At 41.6% G+C, this 24,396-nt stretch overlaps 2 protein-coding genes across 3 annotated transcripts in view; both read left to right on the forward strand.

The window, feature by feature from the left end:
- The window catches only part of dgkh (diacylglycerol kinase, eta), an 84,421-nt gene extending 81,907 nt beyond the window's left edge, over window positions 1-2,514 (forward strand). Inside the window, exon 28 of the mRNA XM_083997039.1 lies at window positions 2,311-2,514. Coding sequence (XP_083853165.1) covers window positions 2,311-2,397 — 87 coding nt within the window. The 3' untranslated portion in view covers window positions 2,398-2,514. The remainder of the gene's footprint in view (window positions 1-2,310) is intronic.
- A 5,580-nt stretch (window positions 2,515-8,094) lies between these two features.
- Window positions 8,095-24,396, forward strand: part of akap11 (A kinase (PRKA) anchor protein 11) — a 48,082-nt gene continuing 31,780 nt past the window's right edge. For both annotated transcript variants that reach the window (XM_083997032.1, XM_083997033.1), the window contains exons 1-7: window positions 8,095-8,189; window positions 14,146-14,239; window positions 14,707-14,817; window positions 15,735-15,788; window positions 16,572-16,703; window positions 19,255-19,528; window positions 21,835-22,093. In XM_083997032.1, the coding sequence (XP_083853158.1) occupies window positions 14,177-14,239; window positions 14,707-14,817; window positions 15,735-15,788; window positions 16,572-16,703; window positions 19,255-19,528; window positions 21,835-22,093 (893 nt within the window). In that variant the 5' untranslated portion in view covers window positions 8,095-8,189; window positions 14,146-14,176. The remainder of the gene's footprint in view (window positions 8,190-14,145; window positions 14,240-14,706; window positions 14,818-15,734; window positions 15,789-16,571; window positions 16,704-19,254; window positions 19,529-21,834; window positions 22,094-24,396) is intronic.

Consider the following 24,396-nt stretch of genomic DNA (forward strand, 5'->3'; position numbering starts at 1 on the left):
TTTCCATCGCTGCAACAGGAAGTGAAGAGAAAACCACTGGACGCAAACAAAACAAGACTTAATGAAAAACACTTGTAAACACTTCTCAGGTCATTTCAGCTCTGTTTTTATTCAAGCACAATGCATGATGGGCAGGGCCGTTGTATAGGGGAGAAAGGTGATGATAATTCTAGGGGCCCAGCGCCCAGTGGGGCCAATAAAAACCCCAGTAGTCTAATCTTTGTATGACTGATGTATTCTGCATAAGACCCTGACTGATACTCATAGGACACTGTAAAAACTCAACATCTTTCCAAGAATATTTGTCTTATTTCTTGTCCAAATGTCTCATTTCTAGTCAAAACTAATCTCTTTCCACTTAAAATAAGACTCATAACCTAAAAATTTACTTGTTTTTACATCATTTTCACTTGTTTCAAACAAATCTTCACTTGAAATAAGTAGAAAAATCTGCCAGTGAAAACATGTTTTTTGTGTTTGTAATAAGGAAGAAAAACTTGTTTCACTATCAGATTTTTTCTAGTTATTCCAAGTGAAAATATGCTTGAAAGAAGTAAGAATGTCTAAAAACAAGCTACTTTTAATATGATGAGTCTTATTTTAAGTATAATGAGATTTGTTTTGACAAAAAATGACATTTTGACCAGAAATAAGACAAATATTCTTGGTAAGATACTTGAGTTTTTGCAGTGTAATGCTGCATTAGCATCAAAACAAAGAAGGCTAAATAAAAAATGATAATACATACGTAGTCTAAGAAAAAAAACTGGAAAAGTTAGGGGGAGGGGCCCACTTTAGTATTCTTTAAGGGGGCCCAGAATTCCTAGCAACGGCCCTGATGATGGGACATATTATAATTCTCTCTGTACGGTCCATTCAGACAGTAGGTGAACATATAATAAAAAGATATAGACAAGGTCTGAACCATATGCAGACATTAATAATATTAATTGAGTGTGATATTATTGCTTAAATATATTTTATTCCAACTTTATGGGCAACAGTGTATATATAGGCTATATATATACATATATGAGAGATATGATAATACAAATCTTTATATACTGTATGTTTCTCTTCTCTAAACAAGGTCACAAAGTGATCACAAAAAAATAAAAATTAAAAAACAGCAATAAAAATAGTCACATCAGTATAATTGGAATTTAATGATGATGATGATGATGATGATCGTCATGGTGGCACGAGAGGAAAACTAAAGGGGATCATTTGGATTCATCCTTTGCATCATATATATCTGTACATTTGTATCCATCCAATAGTTGTTAAGATGTTTCAGTGTGTTACACAAGTCGTGGACCAACACAACACACACACAACACACACACACACACACACACACACACACACACACACACACACACACACGCACGCACACACAAAGAGACTCACTGCACCAGTATGAAGAAACAACAAACAGAGAATCAGTTTGTTTTATTACCTCACATTTACATTCAGAGGAGCTGCACTGGCCTGATTTGACTCCCCACATTAAAGGAGAATTCCGGCCATTTTTGACCCCTAAATCGTTGTTCGTTATTAACTTTGTGTTTTTGCATGTAGCCACTCACCTCAGATAGCCGAACTCTGAAACATCCTGGAAAGACATTACTATCCCATCACAGAGCGCCTGCTCTCCCCGCCACAGAAACTAACACTTTGTCCTTGTTGTGATGATTTCTTTACAAAAAATAAACGGTCAGAGATATTTTGGACATTACCACTGCACTGCTCCACTGTTTATTTTTGTAAATATCCAAAAAATCATCACAACAAGGACAAAGTGTTAGTTTCTGTGGCGGGGAGAGCAGGCGCTCTGTGATGGGATAGTAATTTCTTTCCAGGATGTTTCAGAGTTCGGCTATCTGAGGTGAGTGACTGGCTACATGCAAAAACACAAAGTTTATACTGTTTATACTCTACACTATATGAGTTCAGTGGTGTCTCTAAGGATTCCAGTCATGTACCAGAGATATCTGATTGTTTTCTGAGTGTTTGTTGTGGTTGAAAGAATTGCCCCCATAGGTTAGCGTTGCCACTATCCCTAGCGCCGGGTAGCCATGGTGTAACTCTGGTTTGCCTGCATCAATTTTAGTCGCGTTTTTTGCTCCAACCAACACTGGGTGACCAGGACAACGATTTAGGGGTCAAAAATGACCGGAATTCTCCTTTAAATGACTAAACGTGATGTTCACTGAGTTGTCATGTGAATGCATCACCATCAGGTCAGTGCTGCTCTCTCCTCTCTGTCTCTCTGTGTGTTTTTAACGTGTCGCTCTGGTTTCTCCTCAGGATCTGGGGATATCGAAAGTGGGTCATATGAAGAGAATTCTCCAGGGAACTAAAGACCTGGCCAAGGCCTCCATGGTCGACCTCTAACGCCCGCAGCGGGAAGCAGCTTCCTCCTTCTTACATCGGTGTAAAGGACCAGTGGTTTGGGAGCACCGCAGGCGACGATGGCGACGACGACGGCGACAGAGTTGGATTTTTTTGTCCCTCTGCTTGTGCTGAGACGACGGCCCCTTTGTGACGATGATGTGACCAAGAAAAGAAACTTTGGTGTGTTTTCTTTGTGCTGTGGTGCCAAAACGACGGTGAAAAGAGAAAGAAAGAGAGAGAAGGAGAGTTGATGGGAAGTGCGACAGGAAGGAAGTCATGGATCTTCACAAAAAACCACAAAAACAAACACAAAACAAAGCCATTTCTAAGTTAATAACCATTCCTAGCACACAATCAGGTATGCAACTAACTAACCACACTGTCGACAGGTGACACGTCTGAGTTGGGACGACTTTAAACTCGTAGCAAAACCAGGACTTCCATGAGTGTGTGTGTGTATGTGTGTGTTTGGGGGAGGGCGTTTTGGTTCGGTTCAGTTGCACTGCAAAAACTTACCAAGAGTATTTGTCTTATTTCTAGTCAAAATGTCTTTTCTAGTCAAAACAAATCTCATTATATCTAAAATATGTATATTTATACATAGTTATACGTAAAAAGCAGCTTGTTTTTAGACACTTTTTACTTATTTCAAGTCTATTTTCACTTGAAATAAGTAGAAAAATCTGATAGTGGAGCAAGTTTTTCTTTCTTATTACAAGCACAAAAAACTTGCTTTCACTGGCAGATTTTTCTACTTATTTCAAGTGAAAATGTGTTTGAAACAAGTGAAAATGATCTAAAAACAAGTTAATGTTTAGGTGATGAGTCTTATTTAAAGTGGAAAGAGATTAGTTTTGACTAGAAATGAGACATTTTGACAAGAAATAAGACAAATATTCTTGGAAAGACTTTGAGTTTTTGCAGTGTGGGTGGTGTGTGTGTGTGTGTGTGTGTGTGTGTGTGTGTGTGTGTGTGTGTGTGTGTGTGTGTGTGTGTGTGTGTGTGTGTGTGTGTGTGTGTGTGTGTGTGTGTGTGTGCGTGTGGGGATGTGAGACGACAAACTCACACCATGACGTAGTGGAGGTGGAAACCTGAGCAGTGGGAAACTGTCGCATGCTATGCTTGCTCAACTTTAGATACGTTTAACTGCATGATTAGTGTCTTGATTTTTGTGTGTGTGTGTGTGTGTGTGTGTGCTATAAAATAACACTTGAACAAGTTTTACATGAATTAAGTATTACGATGCCATTTGTTACTACTGAACGCATCTTCTTTTTTCTTTTTTTTTTGTCTAAACTGAGCTTTTTTTTTAGTTTTTCTAGCTTTAATTTATTTTATTTGCATGATAATGATGTCAAGTGCCATATTTTCAGTCATTTTTAGTGTAAAATGTGCTTTATTATTATCGGTAGACGACATCATAAGAAGTTTGACAAAAAAACAAAAAACAAAAAGCTGTTGATGAGGTATGAATATATGGAGTTAATATCCGTAAGTTGACACGTTCTCTGTGGATGTGAAAATCAGTACCAAAGTGAATGTCTAAGAAAAAAAAGAAAAAACACTATCATCAATCTCTTTATTATTATTTAATAGGCCAGTAGGTCTTAGGTCTTAAATCCATTTTAAGCTGGGAAGAAAAGATTAGTGTTATAGTCAGAAAAGGAAAAGTTTAACTGTAGGATGTTGACTTACTCTTTTTTATTTTATTTTTTATTAAGGAATTACTTTAAAGGCACTTTTTTAACTTCTTGCTTTAACGCAAGTGCAGATCCTCATATCATTACATAGACTTAAAGTAACAGTTCACCTCAACTTTTTAAACTTTTGGCAGTTTAACACAGTATTTAACACTAATGAGAATAGCAGTTAGATATTGGTTTCTATATATATATGATAGAGGCGTGGACCTGCAGCCTGCAGCCTGCATAGCATCGTTCAAGTGCAGCTTCTTCTTCCTTCAAATCACAAGTGAGACGTGGACAGGACACTACTTTGACTTGTTAGTTTCTTCTAAGACTGGTGGCATTACAGGGTATATTATATTTCTATATGTGATGCTGAGGTGGTATATGTATACATATATATGTGTGTATATATATATATGCACTGTATATACAGTATACCAGTGTATGCAAACAATGTTTGTAAGTGTTGTAGTCTAAATGCATTTGTAGATTTGCTGACATGATGGCATGCATTGTCGACAGCTTACACATTTGATTGTGTATATTACACCATAACAATTGTGTATAGTTGATTTGGTTCTAATCTCTTGTTCATGACGATGACGATGATGATGATGCTGTTGTATTCTAATGATGGTGCAATATTTGATCCCTTGTTTTGATACTGTCTCTGCAGCTTTCTGACATGATGTTGTTTCTCTAAGAAAAGAGGGGGGAAAAAACCTCGAAAGAGTTGTTTTGTACATGTTCCTCCTCCTTTCTCCTTCTTCTCCCCCTCTTCCTCCTCCTCCTCCTTCCTCCAGATTTGAGGATTAGGTTTTAAAAGAGTTTAGACCGGCAGACGGACAGACTGCTTTTTTTCTTATACCGACTCCAGATTTCTTCCAGTGGTTTCACTCGTCTGTAGTTTTTTGCTCCTCTGTGCTTCCAGGGTGATTCAGTGGGACTGTGTCAGTCAGCGAGTGAGGAGAGTGGGCAGACACGACTGTTGTGTTCATTTGTAATCATGTATGTTCTCACTGTGTGTGTGTTTGAGTGTGTGTAGCTACTTAACTTACAGCAGTGGCATATTTTACTTTATCTGCAATTGTAGCCTATATTTACTATTGCCAACAAATTTCACCGTTTAATTTCAACTCTAATGAACTTTTAATGACATTTTTCTCTGAAGAATGAGCGTTAAATTTTTTTAAAAAGACGCGCAGATTTTCACACTCATGCTTTCTCCCCGATGTGCCACCAGAGGGCGACCAATCATATCGCATATCGTCTTCTCTTCACATGTCCCTCAGTCATTTGCTCATGTGGACAATCAGTTGAGTTAATATATCATTGTTTTCAGTTTGTTTTCATGTATGCACTATAATAGTTCTCCCTGCAACAGCCAAAGATAAAGAAGCGACTCTAAACTGCTCATTTATACAGTAAAAACAGAGATTTTCCTCATTCTCCCACACACAGCTTTGCCTTTTGATTTTTGATTTTTTTTTAGCAGATCTATTCTAGACTCATCATTGACTTATTTGGCCTTTTGCAAGCCAGAAAATCTGCATCGTCTATGTTTGAAGCTTTTCTGTCGGTGTGTGTGTGTGTGTATGTGTGCGTTTCCCATCATGTGTCCACAAAGTGTCTGTTTGTCGGGAGTTCAGTGAAATCTCCAGTGTTTTTGGCTCCAGACTTTGACACCTTTTTTTTCTCCATACAAAGTGGAAGTTTGACACCTTTTCTCCCCTCGCTGTGTTTTCCAGTAGTCTGTAAATAAATGCTGCAAACTGCCTGGTTTTCAAAAACCAACGAAACCCATGCAAGGATCTCTAAAAGACAGGTCGACACGTCGTCTTTCGATGTGGTTCCTAAAAGTGATGGGAGAAAAGTGAATTTCATTTGTTTACATTACGTTTACAATGGCACAGTTTTAATTTTTAAGAATATATATGTAGGTATAAACAATATTTGCATATTTATTGCCTAAGGTTAAATGATATGATGTGTATTGTGTTTTCACATTTGGAATATAATGTTACAGTTGTCACCTGTATTACTATCTGGATGATTTTGGTAAAGTAGTTGATCATTTTTATGACTACTAAGTGACTGTTTTCTGTGCCTTTTTATGGTTAGAATGCATGGTTAACTATTTATTACAATTTGGAGTCACTGAGATGTGTATTTTTGTATTCTGAATAAATAAATGGTTCAGCTTTTGTTGTACATTTTTAAGGTGCCTTAAATCAGGCTACCTATTCATATCTCTCTTCTTCAATAAAAACCAAATACATATGCAGCCTGGCTCCGCCTCTTTTTATTTCATATCCAGGAGAACAATCGGGACCATTAAAAGTAAAAAATCACAATAAATGTGCAGCATTTAAATCTTTTCAACTCCAAAATGAAAACATGTTCTGACAGCTGCAGTTATAATTCACTTTACCAATTAGGATTTACCAAACAAAACATCTAAAAATGCTTAACATTTCATTGGTTTTCCTCAAAACAAAGGAATAGTTTCTTTTACTAAATTTGAATGACAGTAGATGCAATCATTTTGACAAAAAGAACAGTTTAAAAGTGCTCAGCTCTTGGAAATATGATCATTCTTCCTGAGCTTTTATAAACTAAATTATGAATCAATTTAGGAAAACTGACTGTAAATAGTCATTAGAACCCAATATAAAACAGTTATAAATGAGAAAGTGGTTTCTGGTCTGTGCACAAATGGGAGGGGAAAAAAGGAGAAGGGATGAAGAAAGTAAACTGTGATGGAAGAAGTGAAAAAGGGAAGTGGAAGTGAGTTGAGTTGCACTGTGCACTCTCTACTATCACTGTAAATCCCCAAAGTGTCGTGGAAACAACCTACACACAAACATGTCTGCAGAAGTAAGGCTTCTTCTTTGGACCAGTGATTCATCACATTATTAACACTGTGTCGTCTGTGTGAGCTGGAGGTGGAGTTGGTAATGGTTCCCAAACTACTGTATCTGAGAGGTTGAGAGATGATTTATGAAGGAGGAACAAAAATAAAACCTTCACAACACACGTTTCTTTGGACAAAAAATGATATTGAAACCAAAGTTCAGACTGTAACAGTAGCTATACCTGAAACATAAGAGAAGGGCCCCAAGTACAGTAGATAGGCTACTGCTTCTTTTGCCACAGGCTGTTTATTGTTTAATATGGATCCCCATCAGTTGACACCTTGGAGACAACTAATCTTCCTGGGGTCCAGCACATAAAAATATATAAAACATTTGTAACATACAGTAATAAGATTACACAGAAGTACTGTTGCAAAGAAAGAAAGAAAGAAAGAAAGAAAGAAAGAAAGAAAGAAAGAAAGAAGCTGCTGGTTTGCAAGCACATATTATACATTACAATTATTAACTGAAAGGTGTCAGAGCACCTATTCATATAATGTAAAAGAGAAAAAACACACACACTACTACAAAAAAACCCGGCACAAAATAGTACAGTCAGCAGCATAAGTTGTTCCTTCTAGTTTTTTTAAATTGTGTGAACAAGACAGGATAAAAACGACAGTTTTATGTTTTTTTAAATGTAAAATCTTGTAATAATAATCCTAAACAAACCTTATAAATATATTTATTTTATAAATAATAATGACAACCCTCCACCAATGTTTATTATTTACTTGTCTGCGGTTCGATTGTTCTGCCTTCGACAGTGAGAGTGCGACACAACAGATCGATGAGTCGGTGTTCGACTGGCGGCGCCTTCATCACTCTTGTTTTCATGGGAAGCTGCGGAGCGACGAACACGAACCGGACAGTTCGATTCAGATTCGGGAATCGTTTTGGATCGATTCAACAACGGTAACATGTAGCCTGAAGCCCCGTGTGTGACTGTAATGACTCTGTACAAGAAGCCAATGCTCATTTTATCTGAAAATATGAGTTAGCTCCGTCAGACTCTGTGTTCGGGTGTTTTTTTTGTTGGTTTGTTTTGTTTTTTTCCTGCGCTGCGGTTCAACTGGAGCCGGACGAGACGAGGCTCAAATGATCCGTTCGTTACCGAGTCGCCCAGCGAAGTGAAGACAGCGGCCACCGCCGTCAGCGCCGCTGGACTCAGACCGACACCGAGCTGGAGGTAAAAAAAAAAAATGTCTTGACGGAGGAGGAGAGGCAGTTGTGTTACTAGGGAATACCGACAAAAACCACAGCGTGTTGTTTTGTGTTGTCGTAGGTTGGCTGTTGGGCTAAAGCTGCTAACGGCTGCGTTAACGTTAGCTCCGCGGCTAAAGAAGCTGCCTTGCTAACGACGATAATCTGACGTCACAGCGGCCTGGTTCCGCTGTTACCACGGTGATTGACATCCCGTCATGCAGCGGCCGAGGTGGGCGGCTGCCGTTGTTCGTTTTTATCCCCCTCTAGTTTCCTCCTTCCTTTAAAAAACAACCCTTTATTATTATCAGCGGCTGTGTGTGTGTTGTGTGTGTGTGTGTAGCGTTAGCCGTGTGTAGCTAACCGTTGTTGGGGTGTGTGAGCACTCGGAGCTCCGGGGGAGAATCAACATCAGCATCCACAGAGGGCGGCTGCTGTGTGGGCCTGCTCCTGCTGCTGCTGCTGCTGCTGCTGCTGCCGCGGAGGAGGAGGATAGTACCAGCCCCATCCCATAAACACGGACCACCTGCAATTACGGCCTTCAGCTGGCGGATGCGTTAGTGAGATTTATATACAGTACGTGTTATTAAACGCATTATTATAACGCGTAGAGCTGAAGGAGGAGGATATATGAATGAATGAATGAATGAATTGGATGTTATTATCGTGTCGTGCATACATACACCGTATGCCCAGCCCGCATGGCCTTACGAGACACCACGACAACAAACCAGCACCAGAGTACGTCATCATCATATCGAAACGAAAATACAGTTAAAACAGCCAGATCCTCAGGAGCAATCACATCATCTTTAGGCTTCAAAAAACCATTATCTAAAAAGAAAAAGAAAGGAAAACAGCACCAAGCTTCAGTTCATTTAGATAGTTAAAATGATCTGTCTTCTTTTCCAGGTTTTGGAAATAAACCTAGCAGTCTTAAACACATTGAAATTAAACAACCATTCCAGATATAACAACAACTAGTGAAGATACTGAGTCAAGCAGCAGCGATGATGCAGCTGACATCATGGGGATATGATTTATTATTCTATATAAAGAGGGAATAACACTGAGAGAAGAAGCATCAGGTTATTTACAGAAATGGAGGATGATGACATCATGATATTTTTGAGTTTCAGTCTGATACCAGGGTCACAATCAGCATAACATGAGCTCTGTCAGTTTTAGTCTTAAACCCATGATCACATGCACGTTGTTCAGTAGAGACACAGATGTTGATTGATCTCTGTACAGATGTGAACGCTGCAGCTCCAAGAGGAGGCTTCATGTACCCAGAGTGTGATCCAGCAGCACGTGATGCATCCTCTGTTTGTTTTGATGCTGTGATGTTGTGGTTGTTGTGATGTTGTTTCTACAATCAGCACCAGACTTTGTGTTGATGTTGTAGAGAGAGGTTCAGGTGCTTGAATGGACATCAGACTTCCTATCCTATTATTGTCTGTAGCTTAAGCTGCTTATGACTATTTTCACTTTGATTATTGATTAATCTCCTTTTATTCTCTAAAGATGTGACGTACAGATGTGTCACTTGTCTGAAAGAATCAGGAAATTCCTCTCTGCAGGTTTTTGTTGTGGAAGTTGTTTCTGACGTTGATGTTCTGGGTGTTGTTCATTGACTCACTGTCACACTTGAATTCTGTCGTTAATATCTGTCATTTGTCCTGCATTGACAGTGAAGATGTTGGCCTCATTAGAAGCTGGAGATAGGAAATGTGAAGCACCTTTTGGTTGGAAATTTTAATTAATATTGAAAACAGTGATGTTTTCCACTGTGTGATTCTGTTTCATGGCTCCAGACTGCTCCTAAATGGAGGCTTTTTACCCCTAAAAGTTGAGACGGCGTAAGTAAATATTTCATCTACTTGCACACGTGCAACCAGTAAATTTGCCGGGGTTTTTAAGGGGGAAGGTATGCTGGATTTCCACCTTAACTCTGCTCCATGTGTCCCTTAGCTCTAGCTCCAGAGTCCTAGTTCTGGTTAAATCAATGACTTGTAACTGGTTCCAGGGAGAATGGAGACTCTCTGCCTTCCACCTAGCGTCTCTTGGCTGAAAACATACACATGGTAACATGGTAGATGATAGATAACGTTATCCACCGCTCCATGGATTAATTTCTCACCGGCTTCGTTGTTGGAAACAAATGATGCACATGGAGGAGAGGAGGGTTAGAGACACAGAGGAGGAGAGACCAGACTTGAATAGGAGCCCTTTGTGTCTGTGCTTCTCAGTTAGAGCAAAGACTAGTAGTAGTTCAGATCAGTTATAAAGTTCATGTCGTGGTGCACCTGACCTGAGAGTCACCTGTGCCTCATTAGGGATGGAGTGAGGGGGAGAGAGGAGGTGTTTGTTCTCACACTGAGCTGTGAGTTCTCCTCATGTTGCTGCTCCGTCTCAGTCTTTGTTTATCCGTCCTTCCGGTGGCCACCCACACTCAGAGCCCAGAGCCCAGAGCTCGGCCCACATCGGCTCCTCGGTCTAACAACAGCTTCAGCTTCAGCAGCTTCAGCAGCTTCAGCTTCACCAACTTCACTGTTGTTTCTGCCTGTGACAGGTTTGTTTTGCTTCCTTTTGTTCCCCTGAGACCATCATCACAAACCAAACCTTCTGCATGATGAGGCATCGTTTCACAGTGATGATGATTAGATTCATGCAGCAGCACAGCAGGGTTTGTTTAAAGGTCCAGTCTGTAAAATGGGGGGAAAACTATGACATCTAGCGTTCAGATTCTAGGACTGTGACGACTGGGAGTATTTCAGGAGCGTGGAGCGATGAGGTGAAGATCTAAACCATTTTACCACACGTCTGCTGTTTCCTCCTCCTCCTTCTTTTTCGTTGGTTTATTTATGAACGTGAAACTCTTGAAACGCGCTCTCTGACTGGCTGGATTTTCCCTTCAGGCTGCCGTAACAAACATGGCGGCGCAAGATGGCGACACTCTCTAAAGCAAGACCCTTGTTAGCTATATGTATATATAAAAGAAGAATTATAAGGCTACGAAGACACATTTCATTTTATAGTGATTATACACTTATTATGCACTCTTCACAGTCAAAAACAAAAACAAATGTCCACACTTGCAAATAAACGTCCATCATTTAGGTTTTTTCCTACAGAAGAAAGATTCAACTTCTCCTAAAGCTAAAGTTATTGCTATACATTATGTATAAAGAAAAAGGCCGGTCAGTAGTTGTGTTTCCATTAACACAGGTCTAGAAATGCACAAAACCTCGATATCGCAATAAAAACAGGTAATGAAAACACCTACGTTTCGAAAAACCTCTCAAATATCGCCAAAACATTTTTACACTCTCATGAGGTGTCAAAAGGTGTCGATATCAAAGTGTAATGGAATCGATCTCGTTGGTCATCATTTCCGTTTCCCTTCTCTCTCCCTCTCTACGTCTGTGTTGCATCGTCCCATCACGTCACCACAGTTGATAAATCACTAAATGCAAAAATCTTTTGAACATCCATCTTCCCTAAAATGAAGCCTGACATCGGGTCGTGATTTTATGAGAAGTAAAGTCTGTTCTTCGTTCTCAAGAAGAGTAGGTTACACATACACACTCTGTACCGCTTCCACAAAACCGGGTTATTTTAATAAAACTGTGTGAGTTTCAGTCTGATAACTAATCTAATAACACGTCCTTCTAAATAAGAAACAAGAAACAATAGTTCCTTCTGTTACAGTCGTGAAACCTCTAGTCTAGGCCTTTACCAGAATTACAGCTCATCTGCAAAAAACACCTGTTAATGGAAACACCTGCAAATAGCAATTGTACTTTTTCATGTCACTTTTATTTAGTGAAAACCTGTAATAGAAACCCAGCTATTGATGCTGGGACCCCCCGGCCCGGCTCGGCTCAGTCCAGCTCGGCTCACAGCCTGAGAGTCCAGACTTCACCCAGCAGCTGCTTTGGACCGGACCTCAAAGGGCAGGCTTGGATTTCTTGGGAAACTTTTCCCTTCTTGTACACTGTAAATATTTTGCCTCCTCTTTCTGCCCGCGCTCTCATGCTGCTTATACTGAGTGTGTTTCCCCCTGCTTGAAACTCACACACACACTCTCTCTCTCTCTCCTGCCTTGCTGTTTGATCTTCGATGCAGGCCGGACTATCAGGGGGATTTCAAAGCAGAGCGTCCGACCATAGCTTCATCCTGACCAGCAGGACCGGTCTGGGCCGAGCCCACTGTGTTTAGGATTATTGTTATTTTCACACGAGTTTCATTTCAGTTCAGTTCAGTTCAGACAACTTTATTCATCCTGCAAGCCAGGGGCAATTCATGTGTAGCTTCCAGTGCACATCTGTTCACAAACCAGACAGTCAACACAAACTGTGAAGAAAACATTAAAGCAGAAGTAAGCGATCCGGTTGTTTTGGCTAATGCTGCGTTCCAGGCAGGCTTTTGAAACCGTAAGTTACAGCTTCAAGTCACGACTTACGACTTTGTAGCGTTCCAGGCAACCCGCAACTCGTGTTTTTCCTTCCGGTTGCCTGTGAAAGTCACTATAACGGCCACTCGTAACTTCCGACCCATGAACTCGTACCAGATCGAACTGGTACGACTTCACAGGTCGGAAAAACACAAGTTACGAGTTGCCTTGAACGCACCATAACGTCCTGTCAGCCGACGGAGTTAGCAGCCCCCGCCCTCGTCATGGATCTATTGGTCCTCGTCCCTACGTCACCACATTCACTCGCATCCCTTGGCTGCACACACAGCCCTGCATGCCGTTCTCTCTCCTCATTGGATTAAACTTGTAGGATACAAGGAAAGTTTTCTCCTCGGCTCAGAGCAGAGCAGAGGGACTGACAGACCCGTGTTTCAGACCAAACACTCTATGTAAGTGATTGCTGTCGGAAGATATAACTATTTAAGACTTATATTAACACAAAAATATCGCTTACTTCTGCTTTAAGAGCATGGGGCGGAGGGAGGAGTCAAGATCTATATGAATATGTAAACAAAACATAGAGATGTAGCAGGACGAAATAAAAACAAATAAGGTAAAAGCAGATAATATAGAAGCAATAAATAAAAAAAACAACAACTAATTAGATAAAAGACATTTAAAATGTAAACGGCGGGACTACAGATGGAAATTAGCCTCGAGCTAAATCTGGTGTATTGGATGTTCATGAATACGCAGAGTCCCGTTACAAATAAACAAATAAATGAAATGTAATGAATATGGGTGTGGTCTGTGTTCGCTGTTTAAGCTGTTCTTGTCTTTCACCGACAACCCATTGTACCAGCCGGTAAAGGAAAAGGTTAAAAGCTCTTTCAACGAAAAATACATCAAATTGTTTTGCAGACATTAAAAGAATTAAGTTTCCGCATTAGATGAATTCCTTGTTGACCCCGTTTGGCGATCAGCTCCGTGTTTAGGTCACATTTAAGCTGCTGCGAGCCAAGATATTTATAGTTTGATAATAAAACTGAGTGGACTGTTGGGTCACAGAGGTTAAAGCAAACCGTTTCCTCCTGGTGAATCAGTGCAGGGCGGGGCGGGGCCGTCCAGGTGTCACCGGCTGTAAACCACCACGTCACACTTCCTGTTTTGGCACGTAGGTGTGTGTAGCAGCAGCAGCAGCAGCAGACAGAGACACAGTGTGTTATCTCTTTGTTTACTAATAGCACTGATGCTGTCATGTGGTGTTCTTGTGGCCGAGGCTCAGACAGCTGAGACCTCGCTCTGCTCTGCACAATCCTCTTCTCTTTTTTTCTTTTTACTCTCTGGCTGTTGATTGTTGAAGCTCAGAGAGAAAACAGACTCGGCTTTGAAAGCAGCTAGCAAGTAAAATCTGGATTTCCTTTCCTCGTCTCCTGGTTTCAGCTCTTTGACTTTTTTTTTTTTTTTTTTAAATTCTCTGAACTTCCTCTAAACTTCCTGTCTTTGCTTTGTTTGTTTACAGGTCAGCGGCCCCGGTGCAGCGCCCCGTCGCCATGGATGCCTGTGCACGAATAAGAGGAGTCCCAATGAGGTCCAGGGCCTCGGTCCGGAAAGAGGTGTGTGTATGTGTGTGTGTGTGTGTGCTGGGGGCTTTTATTTTGAAGGGTAGAAAGTGTGTCAGCAGCAGATCTCAGAATCAGTTTTTTATCTCCTATCTGCCTCTTGCTGTGGTGTTTGTGTTGTTGTTAAGTGAACATGCAGCAGATCTTGTCTTTAGTTTGTGATAACACACAACTGCTCTGTCAGCGTTTGTTGTGTGTGTGTGTGTGTGTGTTTGTGTGTGTTTGTAGCTGCTTGACATTCACCACAGTCTGTGTGTGTAATGTGTTGGCGTGCGCTCACAGTTATAATGCATCAGTATGTGAATATAATCTGATTAACCAGGAGGATCTGTGTTAAAGTCATGTGTCAAATCCTTCTGTTATTCACCTTCAGACTAGTCAAACACACTGGTTTCTTATTATCAGATATGTTGGGTTCATATATATACTGTGTGTGTGTGTGTGTGTGTGTGTGTGTGCAGACTGTGCGTGACGGCGGGGCTCAGTGTGTGAAGAGCCTCTTCAGGAACAAGAAGGAGCTGTGCAGCGTCGGCCTCGAGCTGCCGATCAGAGACGCCACGAGACTCACAGAGGTTTGTGTCAAAAACAGCAACATAAACAGACTCGTTATTAATATTAATATTATTATTATTATCATTATTATTACTATTGGAGCCTGATGGATCAATAATCTGATCAGAGTCTCTGTCAGTCGTCCCAGTCCCAGGTGAACTCGTGTAGAAATGACGGCCTGTCATTGGTCGATCCACTAGAGAGAAATAATGTCAGTGTTGTGTTCATGATCCACACAACATTGTAGGAAAACACAGGATTTTCACCTGTTTCTACTGATTTACATTGATTTTTTTCAGACTTTACTGCAGAGCTGCACTGAAGTCATGATCAATAGCCAAAGTTATTGATTGTTAAACACTTAAAGGGACAACGAGGAGTTTTGGAAAAGCGAAGCGTTTTCACACTACATTTATGAGCCTCCGCGCGCACCGTAAAATTCTTTTGACCGGCGCAAGACGGACTCATGTTTTCATTCATCAAGAATTAAAGTCAGAGGTTCAAAGAGGTTCACATACCGTCGTAGTTCCCACCATAAACGGCGATTCAGCTGCGTTATTCTCATGACTCGTTGCGAAACCGAAAGTAAAAAACGCGGTCGGCTCGCCCAGCATCTCCGCCACCACTAATAATAACAAAATAACGATAGAGACAGAACGATATATTTATCGAAAATGGGCCCATTAACAAGTGTGGGTAGCGGAGATTCATCCACATTAACGTGAGACTTTTTTATAACCAAATAGAAACTCCTTGTTGTCCCTTTAAATGTTGAAACTCCACTACAGATTTATTAAAAGTGTTTGAGCCATATTTCAGGATCATTGCAAAAAAAAAAAAAAAAGAAGTGTCAGTGTCAGTCAGGTCCTACATGTGTACATAATATGATATATACACACACACACTAATACTGATTGTGTGTTGTGTGTTCTTCCAGATTCATTTTGTGTGTCTGCCTGGTCAGTGTGAAGGAGATGATGTCACCCAACAGGTATGAGTGAAAGGTGAACCTGAAGAGTGTCAGTAGTAGAGTAGTGAATAAACAAAGTGCAGTGTGCACAAATGGAAATACTAAGTGAATTATTTGAAAACCATCAAGACATAAAACACATAGAACAAGACTCTGGACAAGTATAAAATCCCAGAGGAGGAAATTAGGTAGATTATTTTGTGACGAGCGTTCATGAGCAGGTTTGTTGTGACAAAGACAGTGGAGGTGAAGCTGCTGCTGCTAACATCTGGGTGTCAGATACCAGACTCAGTCTCACAGAGCTGGAACTATTCTGTTGGCAGACTGAGGATCAATAACATCTCAGACAGAGCTGCTGCTGCTCCTCATGACGATGTGTCGGCTCGGCTCTCAGGCTTTTTACAGCTGCGGTTCACTGCAAGGACCCTGAACTGACTCCGATTATTAGAGCACAAGGTTTCTGTTTTATAGTCAAACACAAACACTCTGTCAGTCTCTCTGTTTCTCATGGATAGAATAATGAAAATAAATTGCACAGATGTAAACCACGTGTGATCACTGCTCCATCATCATACAACAGGAAGAGTATGCAGATTTAAAAATGAGAGAGAAATTAATATATAATGCTTATGATTTACTCCCAGTGTTTCTCTTTGTAATTTTTTAAATGATGATTACTGGAGCTCCGACTTGAAGATGCAGGTTAAAAGATGGAAGAATCGTTCTGCACAGATGTTGTTGTATTCAGTGATCTACAGACTGATGTGTGTTCCTCTCCTCCTCCTCCTCCTCCTCCTCCTGCAGGCTCTGAGCTCTCTGCCTGCCGGCCTGTGTGAGCTCCTCAGGTCGCTGCACGTCCACGCCCTCAGGAACGATGAGGTTCTGCTGCTCAAAGACCTGCGCAGGACGGCGGAGCACAAAGACGCCGGACCTCAGGTAAGACCTCAGGTTGGAGCTCAGGTAGCAGCTTAGGCTACGTTCAGACTGCAGGCAAAAGTGGCACAAATTCGATTTTTTGGGGGGGTCAACAAGTGACCAGATTTTTTTTGAAGCAGTGTGAAAACTCAAATCTGAGCCAGATGCGTTTAAAAAAAAAAAAAAGATTCAGGACACCTCCATATATGGTCCTGAATCAGATTCAGATCAAATTTTTTTCCAATGCGACCCCAGTGCTCGATAAAACGTTGGATAATTTGACGCGCTGCAGCGTGTACAGAACAGCTGTAGTGAAAACTCGAGTAGGGATGGGAATTGATAAGATTTTACAGTATTGATATCAATGCCATTATCAATTCTGCTTATCGTTCCGATTCTTTATCGATCCCTGTGGATTTTCTGTGTGGGAAAAAGTAGGCCTTACAGGTTTTTTAGTGTCAACAGCACACATTTTATTGAGTTACTATGAGTCTCTGAGCACTGAACAAGATAGATAACTGCTTGAGAAGAGACTTACAATGTGCTAAAATAAATGAAAGTGTATAAAACAAATGTAAAACTGGTCTTGCGTTGTAATTTGAACACATTAGTGCAAATTTAACATTTATTAGGGCCCATTCACATGGAACGTCTTTTGCGCGAGCGTTTCCATTGCTTTCAATGTAACCGCGCGCAAAATCCGAAGCGACGCCGACGCGCTGTGCATGCGGTGCGACGCGCCTTTTTTTCGTGCGCGTCCGAGGCGCACCGAGATGAAAATATCTCAACTTTTTCGAATGCCGCACGCGCACCGCGTGTCATGTGATCAGAATCAGCTGCACGGACCTGCTTCACCAGCAGCAACAAGCAGCCCGGCTCTCAGTGCTTGCTGCTTTCAGCAGCTCCCTCTCGGCGAGCGGCAGCTCAGTTCTCCCCCGGTCCAGCTCGGATCTCTACTCCATAGCTGCCGTAGCAGCAGTGTGATACCAGTACATTTAACCGCAATTTTAACATTTATTACACACAAGGTAGGGAGTTCACGTCTCGCCTGCCTCCCTCCTCTCCACACGGCGGTGAGTGAGAGATTCACGGTGCTTGAAATCTGATCAGCTCTGTGTTTACTCAATTCCTGGTTAAATGACAGAAGCACACCACTAAATGTAAGAATGTGACAGGCGCTTTTGGTTGCTTAGTAACGGCAGACGCGACCATAGACGCGAGCTCAGAAGCGCTTTGAAAAACGCGTGCAAAACGCTCCAGCTGGCGTTTTGCACGCGTTTTCAGGCGCTCCATGTGAATGGGGCCTTACTGTTACAGCGCGACCTGTCCATGTCTTTGAAATTTGTTTATTTGGATAAAACCCCTTGAGATGTATCATCTCGTTTTCGTGTGCCCGTGTTTGTGTAAGTTTGTTTTTTTCTCTGAGAGACAGACCCCCGCCAGCCACAGACTTGTTAATTAATTTGAAAATACTCATTATAGGCCACATTTTAGATGGTGATGTGAACAGCCAAACAAAAAATCTGATCTGAGCAAAAAGTCCAAATTGAGCATTAAGGCCTGTAGTGTGAACGCAGCCTTACAGTAGTGAGCTGTGGGATGAAGTCGGGGAAGTTAGGGGAGAGAAAAGGGGGAAGTAATTGTGCAACACTTTCTCAGCCTGTCTCTGTGTTTAGTCCCGTCCTTCAAAAGACAGTTTTCCTGGAAGAAAAAAAAAGGGGGGGGGGGTTAAATATTTTAGAAGTTTTGGCAGCAAGTTTATTTACAATGGAAAACTCATTAGTAAAACAAAAATAACTTTAAAGTTTTGACATTCCAAAGAATCCTCGCTCTTTGCAGTTTTTTTTTCCATGAAGGTGTTTTCCCACTGCGCATAAACACAACTCCAAGTGCTTCTCACGCTTTTTTGAGGAGATGCAGGTGCGACGGACAGATGTTTTTGTTTTTGCAGCCTTGTCCTTCTTCTTCATCATCACCATGTTTCAGTGTTTGGGTTCACACACACACGCACACACGCAGACAGACCCTGAACGCCACGCTGTGGTTTTGTCACACTCAGTCATTTCATGTCCTGCACATGCACTGCAAAAACTCAAAATCTTACCAAGAATATTTGTCTTATTTCTAGTCAAAACAGATCTCATTCTACTTAAAGTAAGACTCATCACATTAAAAAGTAGCTTGTTTCTAGACAATTTTTACTTCTTTCAAACATATTTTCACTTGAAATGAGTAGAAAAATCTAATAGTGGAGCAAGTTTTTCAAAAACCTGCTTTCACTGGCAGATTTTTCTACTTATTTCAAGTGAAAATTAGTTTGAAACAAATGAAAATGATCTAAAAACAAGTAAATTGTCTTATTTAAAGTGGAAAGAGATTAGTTTTGACTAGAAATTAGACATTTTTACAAGAAATTAAGACAAATATTCTTGGAAAGATTTTGAGTTTTTGCACTGTGTAACATATCAGCTTGTAATCAGAGCACAGACATAATAACACCATCTCTCCCTCCCATGGAAATTCTGTTTTCCTTATTTCTGACTCTGCTGTTTTTCCTCCTCTTCCTCCTCAGTGTTGGCTGAAGGCCGTGTGTGTGCTGAGGCATAACCCCGGCAGCAGCGTGTTCCCTCAGGCCGGCGGCGTGGCGTCCCTGCTGGGGCTGCTGGGCTGCTACGTGGCCGGCGTCCGCTACGCGCTGGAGCTGCAGGCGCTGCAGAGAGGAGGCGCGGCCGAGCCCAGCCAGCCGGAGGAGGACGACACCAACCAGTCGGTGTCGTCCATCGAGGACGACTTCGTCACGGCCCTGGAGCATCTGGAGGAGGACGAGGCCGGAGACAATAACCCCTGTAGGTTGGACACAGCTGTTGCTCGGAGTGGACGCCTTAGATTTTATGTCGTCATAACCACCGGCATGATTAATTAAAGCAGAAGTAAGCGATCCGGTGGTTTTGTCTAACTTCCTGTCAGCAGATGGAGTTAGCAGTCCCCGCCCTCGTCCCTACGTCACCACATCCACGCGCATCCCTTGGCTGCACACACAGAGAGGACCGCCCCTTTATGCCGTTCTCTCTCCTCATTGGATAAAGGTTGTAGGATACAAGGAAAGTTTTCTCCTCGGCTTACAGAGCAGAGTGACTGACAGACCCGTGTTTCAGACCAAACACTCTATAGAAGTGATTGCTGTCGGAAGATACAACTATTTAAGACTTTGTATATTAACACAAATATTCCGCTTACTTCTGCTTTAAAGAAAGACAGGGATTTAATTTAGTTCACAGCTAGATGGCACCAGTCAGTTATTGAAGGCACCAGTGTCAGAGTTCACACGCATCCTGTAAAATCTGGAAAACCTGGAAAATGGTTGACCAAATTTCCAGTCATGGAAAACACATGGAAAATGAGCAAAAAAAAAGTCAAATGTCCTATAAAATTATTTATTACATCATGACATCAGCTACCAGATCTCAATTTGACTTTGATCCCTAAGGATTTCTGTTCTAAAGAAAGAAAACCTAGTGAGAAAACTAGAGACTTTGAGTTGATGAGTGTTTCCCGTGTTGGAGCTGTTGTCTCCTCTGCTGAGTGACAGATAGAGGAGCAGCAGAGAGCTGTAGTAGGTGTGGTTTAAAAACAAAAACAACATGTTTTTGGCTTGTTCTATGATAAATTTGTCATCATTTCTAAACATAGATAAGTTAGGGCCACAGACTGCACATCTAAACATATAATAATAGAAACAAACTGGTTAAATGTGCAAAATAAAGTACAATTGATGATTTCAAGGAAGGAGTGGGAACCCTGAGTGTTTTTTATTCTTTATTCAGATCCCCATTAGCTCCCACTAAGCTGGTAGTTTCTCTTCCTGGGGTCCGCATACTACAAAGTATGCAAAAATTACAAAAACATCACAAATCACATACTGTTCAGTATAAAATATATTAGTCATCTGATCCATCAAGTCAATTTAAAAACATTTTCAAGACAAATCACATAAATTAGATGTCAGATACCTGATCCAACAAGTCAAATTACAAATATTTCCATAACACAGTGCACTAAAACTCATTCATCAGTATCTCGGTCCATTTTAAGTGCAGTTGCTCATTTAATTAAATTAATCGCAAAGCAATGTCTTGAAACTTGCCTTGCGGGGTACGTTAGTGATTATACCAGGTTCCACATTGTGATGTGCTCTGTGCATAACAGATATACGTAAAGCGTCTGTCCTGGGTTTTTATTGTTATCATTCAGATATTTTTTATTGATTGTCGCATTATACACTCACAGTAGTACACATGCAGACACATAACAGTTACATATAAACAGGAAGGGACGGGAGGGGGGGTTAAACTTAGGCTACACTACATTGAGGGAAGGGAGTTGACATCCTGAAACTTTATTCACACACACACAACAACGTATTTTGTGTGAATCAGGTCCATCAAAAAGCTATCAAAGCTTATTGATGGAGCCTGGATACATACAAAACAAAACAATACATACAACAGACATTAGACAACATGGACCCCTTACATACCAACATACCAACAGGAACTTTCTCAAAACATAAGTGTAAAACAGTTGGCAATAAAATGTACATTCAATTTACTATAGATCAGATGTCCATGGTTGCAGCTTTTTATATTAGAATTAAGCAGTTTAATTTTTTGCCTTTTCTTGAAAGTGGAGATGGACTTCTCCGCTTTCAAGCTCTCATCCAGCTCATTCCAGATCTGCGGTCCTCTGCATGCAAGAGAATATCTGGTACTTTTAAGTCTTCTTTTTTTCACAGTAATTAGGTGTTTTTTCCTGGTATCGTACGTGTGCCGAGGAAACCGCAAACCGGAACAAGCTCACACAATCTAGGGTTGGTTTTATGGATGATTGGATGCATCACACAGGCGTTTATTTAATTAATTAATTTAATTCAGTTAACCAGAGGAGACCGAAGCGATGGAAAAGCGGTCTTGTACTCGGACCGTGACACAGCTCGAATAATCTATTTTTTTGAAGGCTTTGTAATCTTTTCAGATGGCTGGGGTAGGTGTTGCACCAAATGACATTACAGTAGTTAATGTGTGGCTCAAACAGAGTTCTGTCCTGGGTTTTAGTTTAGCCTCATGACCTCTTTTCCTCCGTCATCTCTCCTCAGCTTCCTACCGTCACTTGAAGAAGCGCGACGTGGCGTCTCAGACCGTCCCCGCCCACAAGAGAAGGAAAGAGCTGTCGGGCTCGCGCGTCATCATCAGCTCCTCCTCCTCCAGGAAGAGTTCAGCCAAGCACCGGTCGGCGGCTCCGGACGTGTCGGTGTCGGTGACGGTGCAAAGGTCGGCGGCGGCGGTGGAGTCTCAGTGGACGTACTGCAGCCCCGGCAGCGCCCCCCGCCTCCCCTCGCCTCTGGTCCACGTCAGGTGTGGTTTAAAAACAAAAACAACATGTTTTTGGCTTGTTCTATGATAAATTTGTCATAATTTCTAAGCATGTAATTCATAGATAAATTAAAGAGCCACAGGCTGCACATTTTTAAATCAGACTTCTGCACGCCTGCAAACTGGTCACCTTTTGGCTACAGTCACCTTTTTTATGTCAACCAGGGTAGTAGAAGTGAATGAAGAGGGTTTTAGTTTTGTAACTTGTCACCTTTTTCACTACTCCAGAGTTTGTAGGTCTGCCTTCTGGGGCTGAGAGAGGAAATAACATAGAAACAAACTGGTTAAATGTACAAAATAAGGTCCAACTGTGGAAAAGAAGACTTCTCTAAAGCATGAATGGGACAGAGGATGTGTTACTGTGCGTTCACACCAAAAGCTTCCAAAGCGTCAAAAACACTCGAGGGTGGGCGTCAAACAAGACAGCTCCCAAAACGGCAAATATTTCCAGCCGCTTTGGCCGCTCGTCACGTGACTGACGTCAAAGTTCGATCGCGCTGGTCATTGGGGAGACGAAATACAAAAAAAAGGGGGAAAAAAGGCAGCCGACGGACATCTCTATTCTGACAGGTTGCCGCCGGTTGCCGCTGAACCGCGTCATAGCTAATTACCTTAAAGTTAACCAGGGCTCAACTTCTCATCTGGTGACGCTTTGGACGCTTTGGAAGCGCAGCGACGCCTGTTGACGCTTTGGACGCTCAGTGTCGCTGGGCTCTCATTGAAAATGAATTGACTTTCGGCGTTTTGACGCTTTGGAAGCTTTTGGTGTGAACGCACAGTTAGTGTTTGGTGTGATAACATGTCTGTCTGACTGAAGCAGCTGGAAATGATTTCAAGGAAAGTGGGAACCCTGAGTGGTTTTTATTCTTTATTCGGATCCCCATTAGTTCCCACTAAGCTGGTAGTTACTCTTCCTATTAAAGTATTACAAAAACATCACATATCACATACTGTTCAGTATAAAAGATATTAGTCATCTGATCCAACAAGCCAATTTAAAAAAACATTTTCAAGACAAAAACAAGACAAATCACATAGAATAGCAGGGTATCCACGGGGTCTTAAAGCAGATATCAGCTTCACGGCCGTTTCGGCTAATGCTGCGTTCAAGGCAGGCTTTTGAAACCGTAAGTTACAGCTTCAAGTCACAACTACGACTTGGTAGCGTTCCAGGTAACCCGTAGCTCGTGTTTTTACCATCCTGTTGTCTGTGAAAGTTCCCTATAACGGCCACTCGTAACTTCCGACCCGTGAACTCGTACCAGATCGAACTGGTATGACTTCACAGGAAGGAAAAACACAAAGTACGAGTTTCTTTGAACGCACCATGAGTTAGCAGCCCCCGCCCTTGTCAGGCATCAATTGGTCCTCGTGCTACGTCACCACATTCACGCGCATCCCTTGGCTGCACACACAGCCCTTCATGCCGTTCTCTCTCCTCATTGGATAACACTTGTATCCCACAAGGAAAATTTTCTCCTCGGGTTACAGCAGAGCAGAGTGACGGAGAGACTCGTGTTTAGGCTGAAATACTTCATGTAAGTGATTGCTGACGGAAAATAGGACTATTTAGGACTTATATTAACAAAAACATTCCACTGATATCTGCTTTAAAGTCTAAAAAAGTCTAAAATTTGAAAAAATTTGAAAAAAATTGAAAACATTTGTTGAATTATTGTGTTCAAGTCTTAACTAATTTTAGACAGGTCTTACATTTTCTCATGCCCACCATGGGCGAGCATTTCACTCGCATTTGCCCCTAAAAAAAAATTACAAATCACAAAAAAGAAAGATCACAACCTGCGATCGTTCAAAAACTACAAATCCCACAATTCTCTGGCCTCAACGCACCAATAACAGTAGTTACGTGTAAGTAAGGGAGAGCCCTCCAGAGCTGTAGGTGAAAAGAGGAAACAACACCACACTGGTCCTGTTATGTTGTCCGTTCACACCGCATTTTCGCTTTGTGTCCGGTGAACACACCGTCACGTGTCGTTTATTCGTTACGTCCGCGGTGTGAAAGGCCGTAACGCAAAGACGCGATTAGGCGCGCGACGCGGTTCACGCGACTTTTTTTTTTTTGCGACAATACACACGATTCTTTTATGGCGACGGGACCTTCGCGTCTTCGTCTGTTTCATCGTGTTTGGTGGGAAGACCCACAAGGGGCTTCCCACCAAACACGAGGAACGATTTTTTTTCGCTCGAGTTTATACGCGCGACCAAACGCGAGATACGCGAGATTCGCGATTTATCGCTCGTTTTGACTCGCGTCAAAAAAATTC

This window comes from Trachurus trachurus, assembly GCF_905171665.1.
Source record: "Trachurus trachurus genome assembly, chromosome: 21".
Taxonomy (NCBI): Eukaryota; Metazoa; Chordata; class Actinopteri; order Carangiformes; family Carangidae; genus Trachurus; species Trachurus trachurus.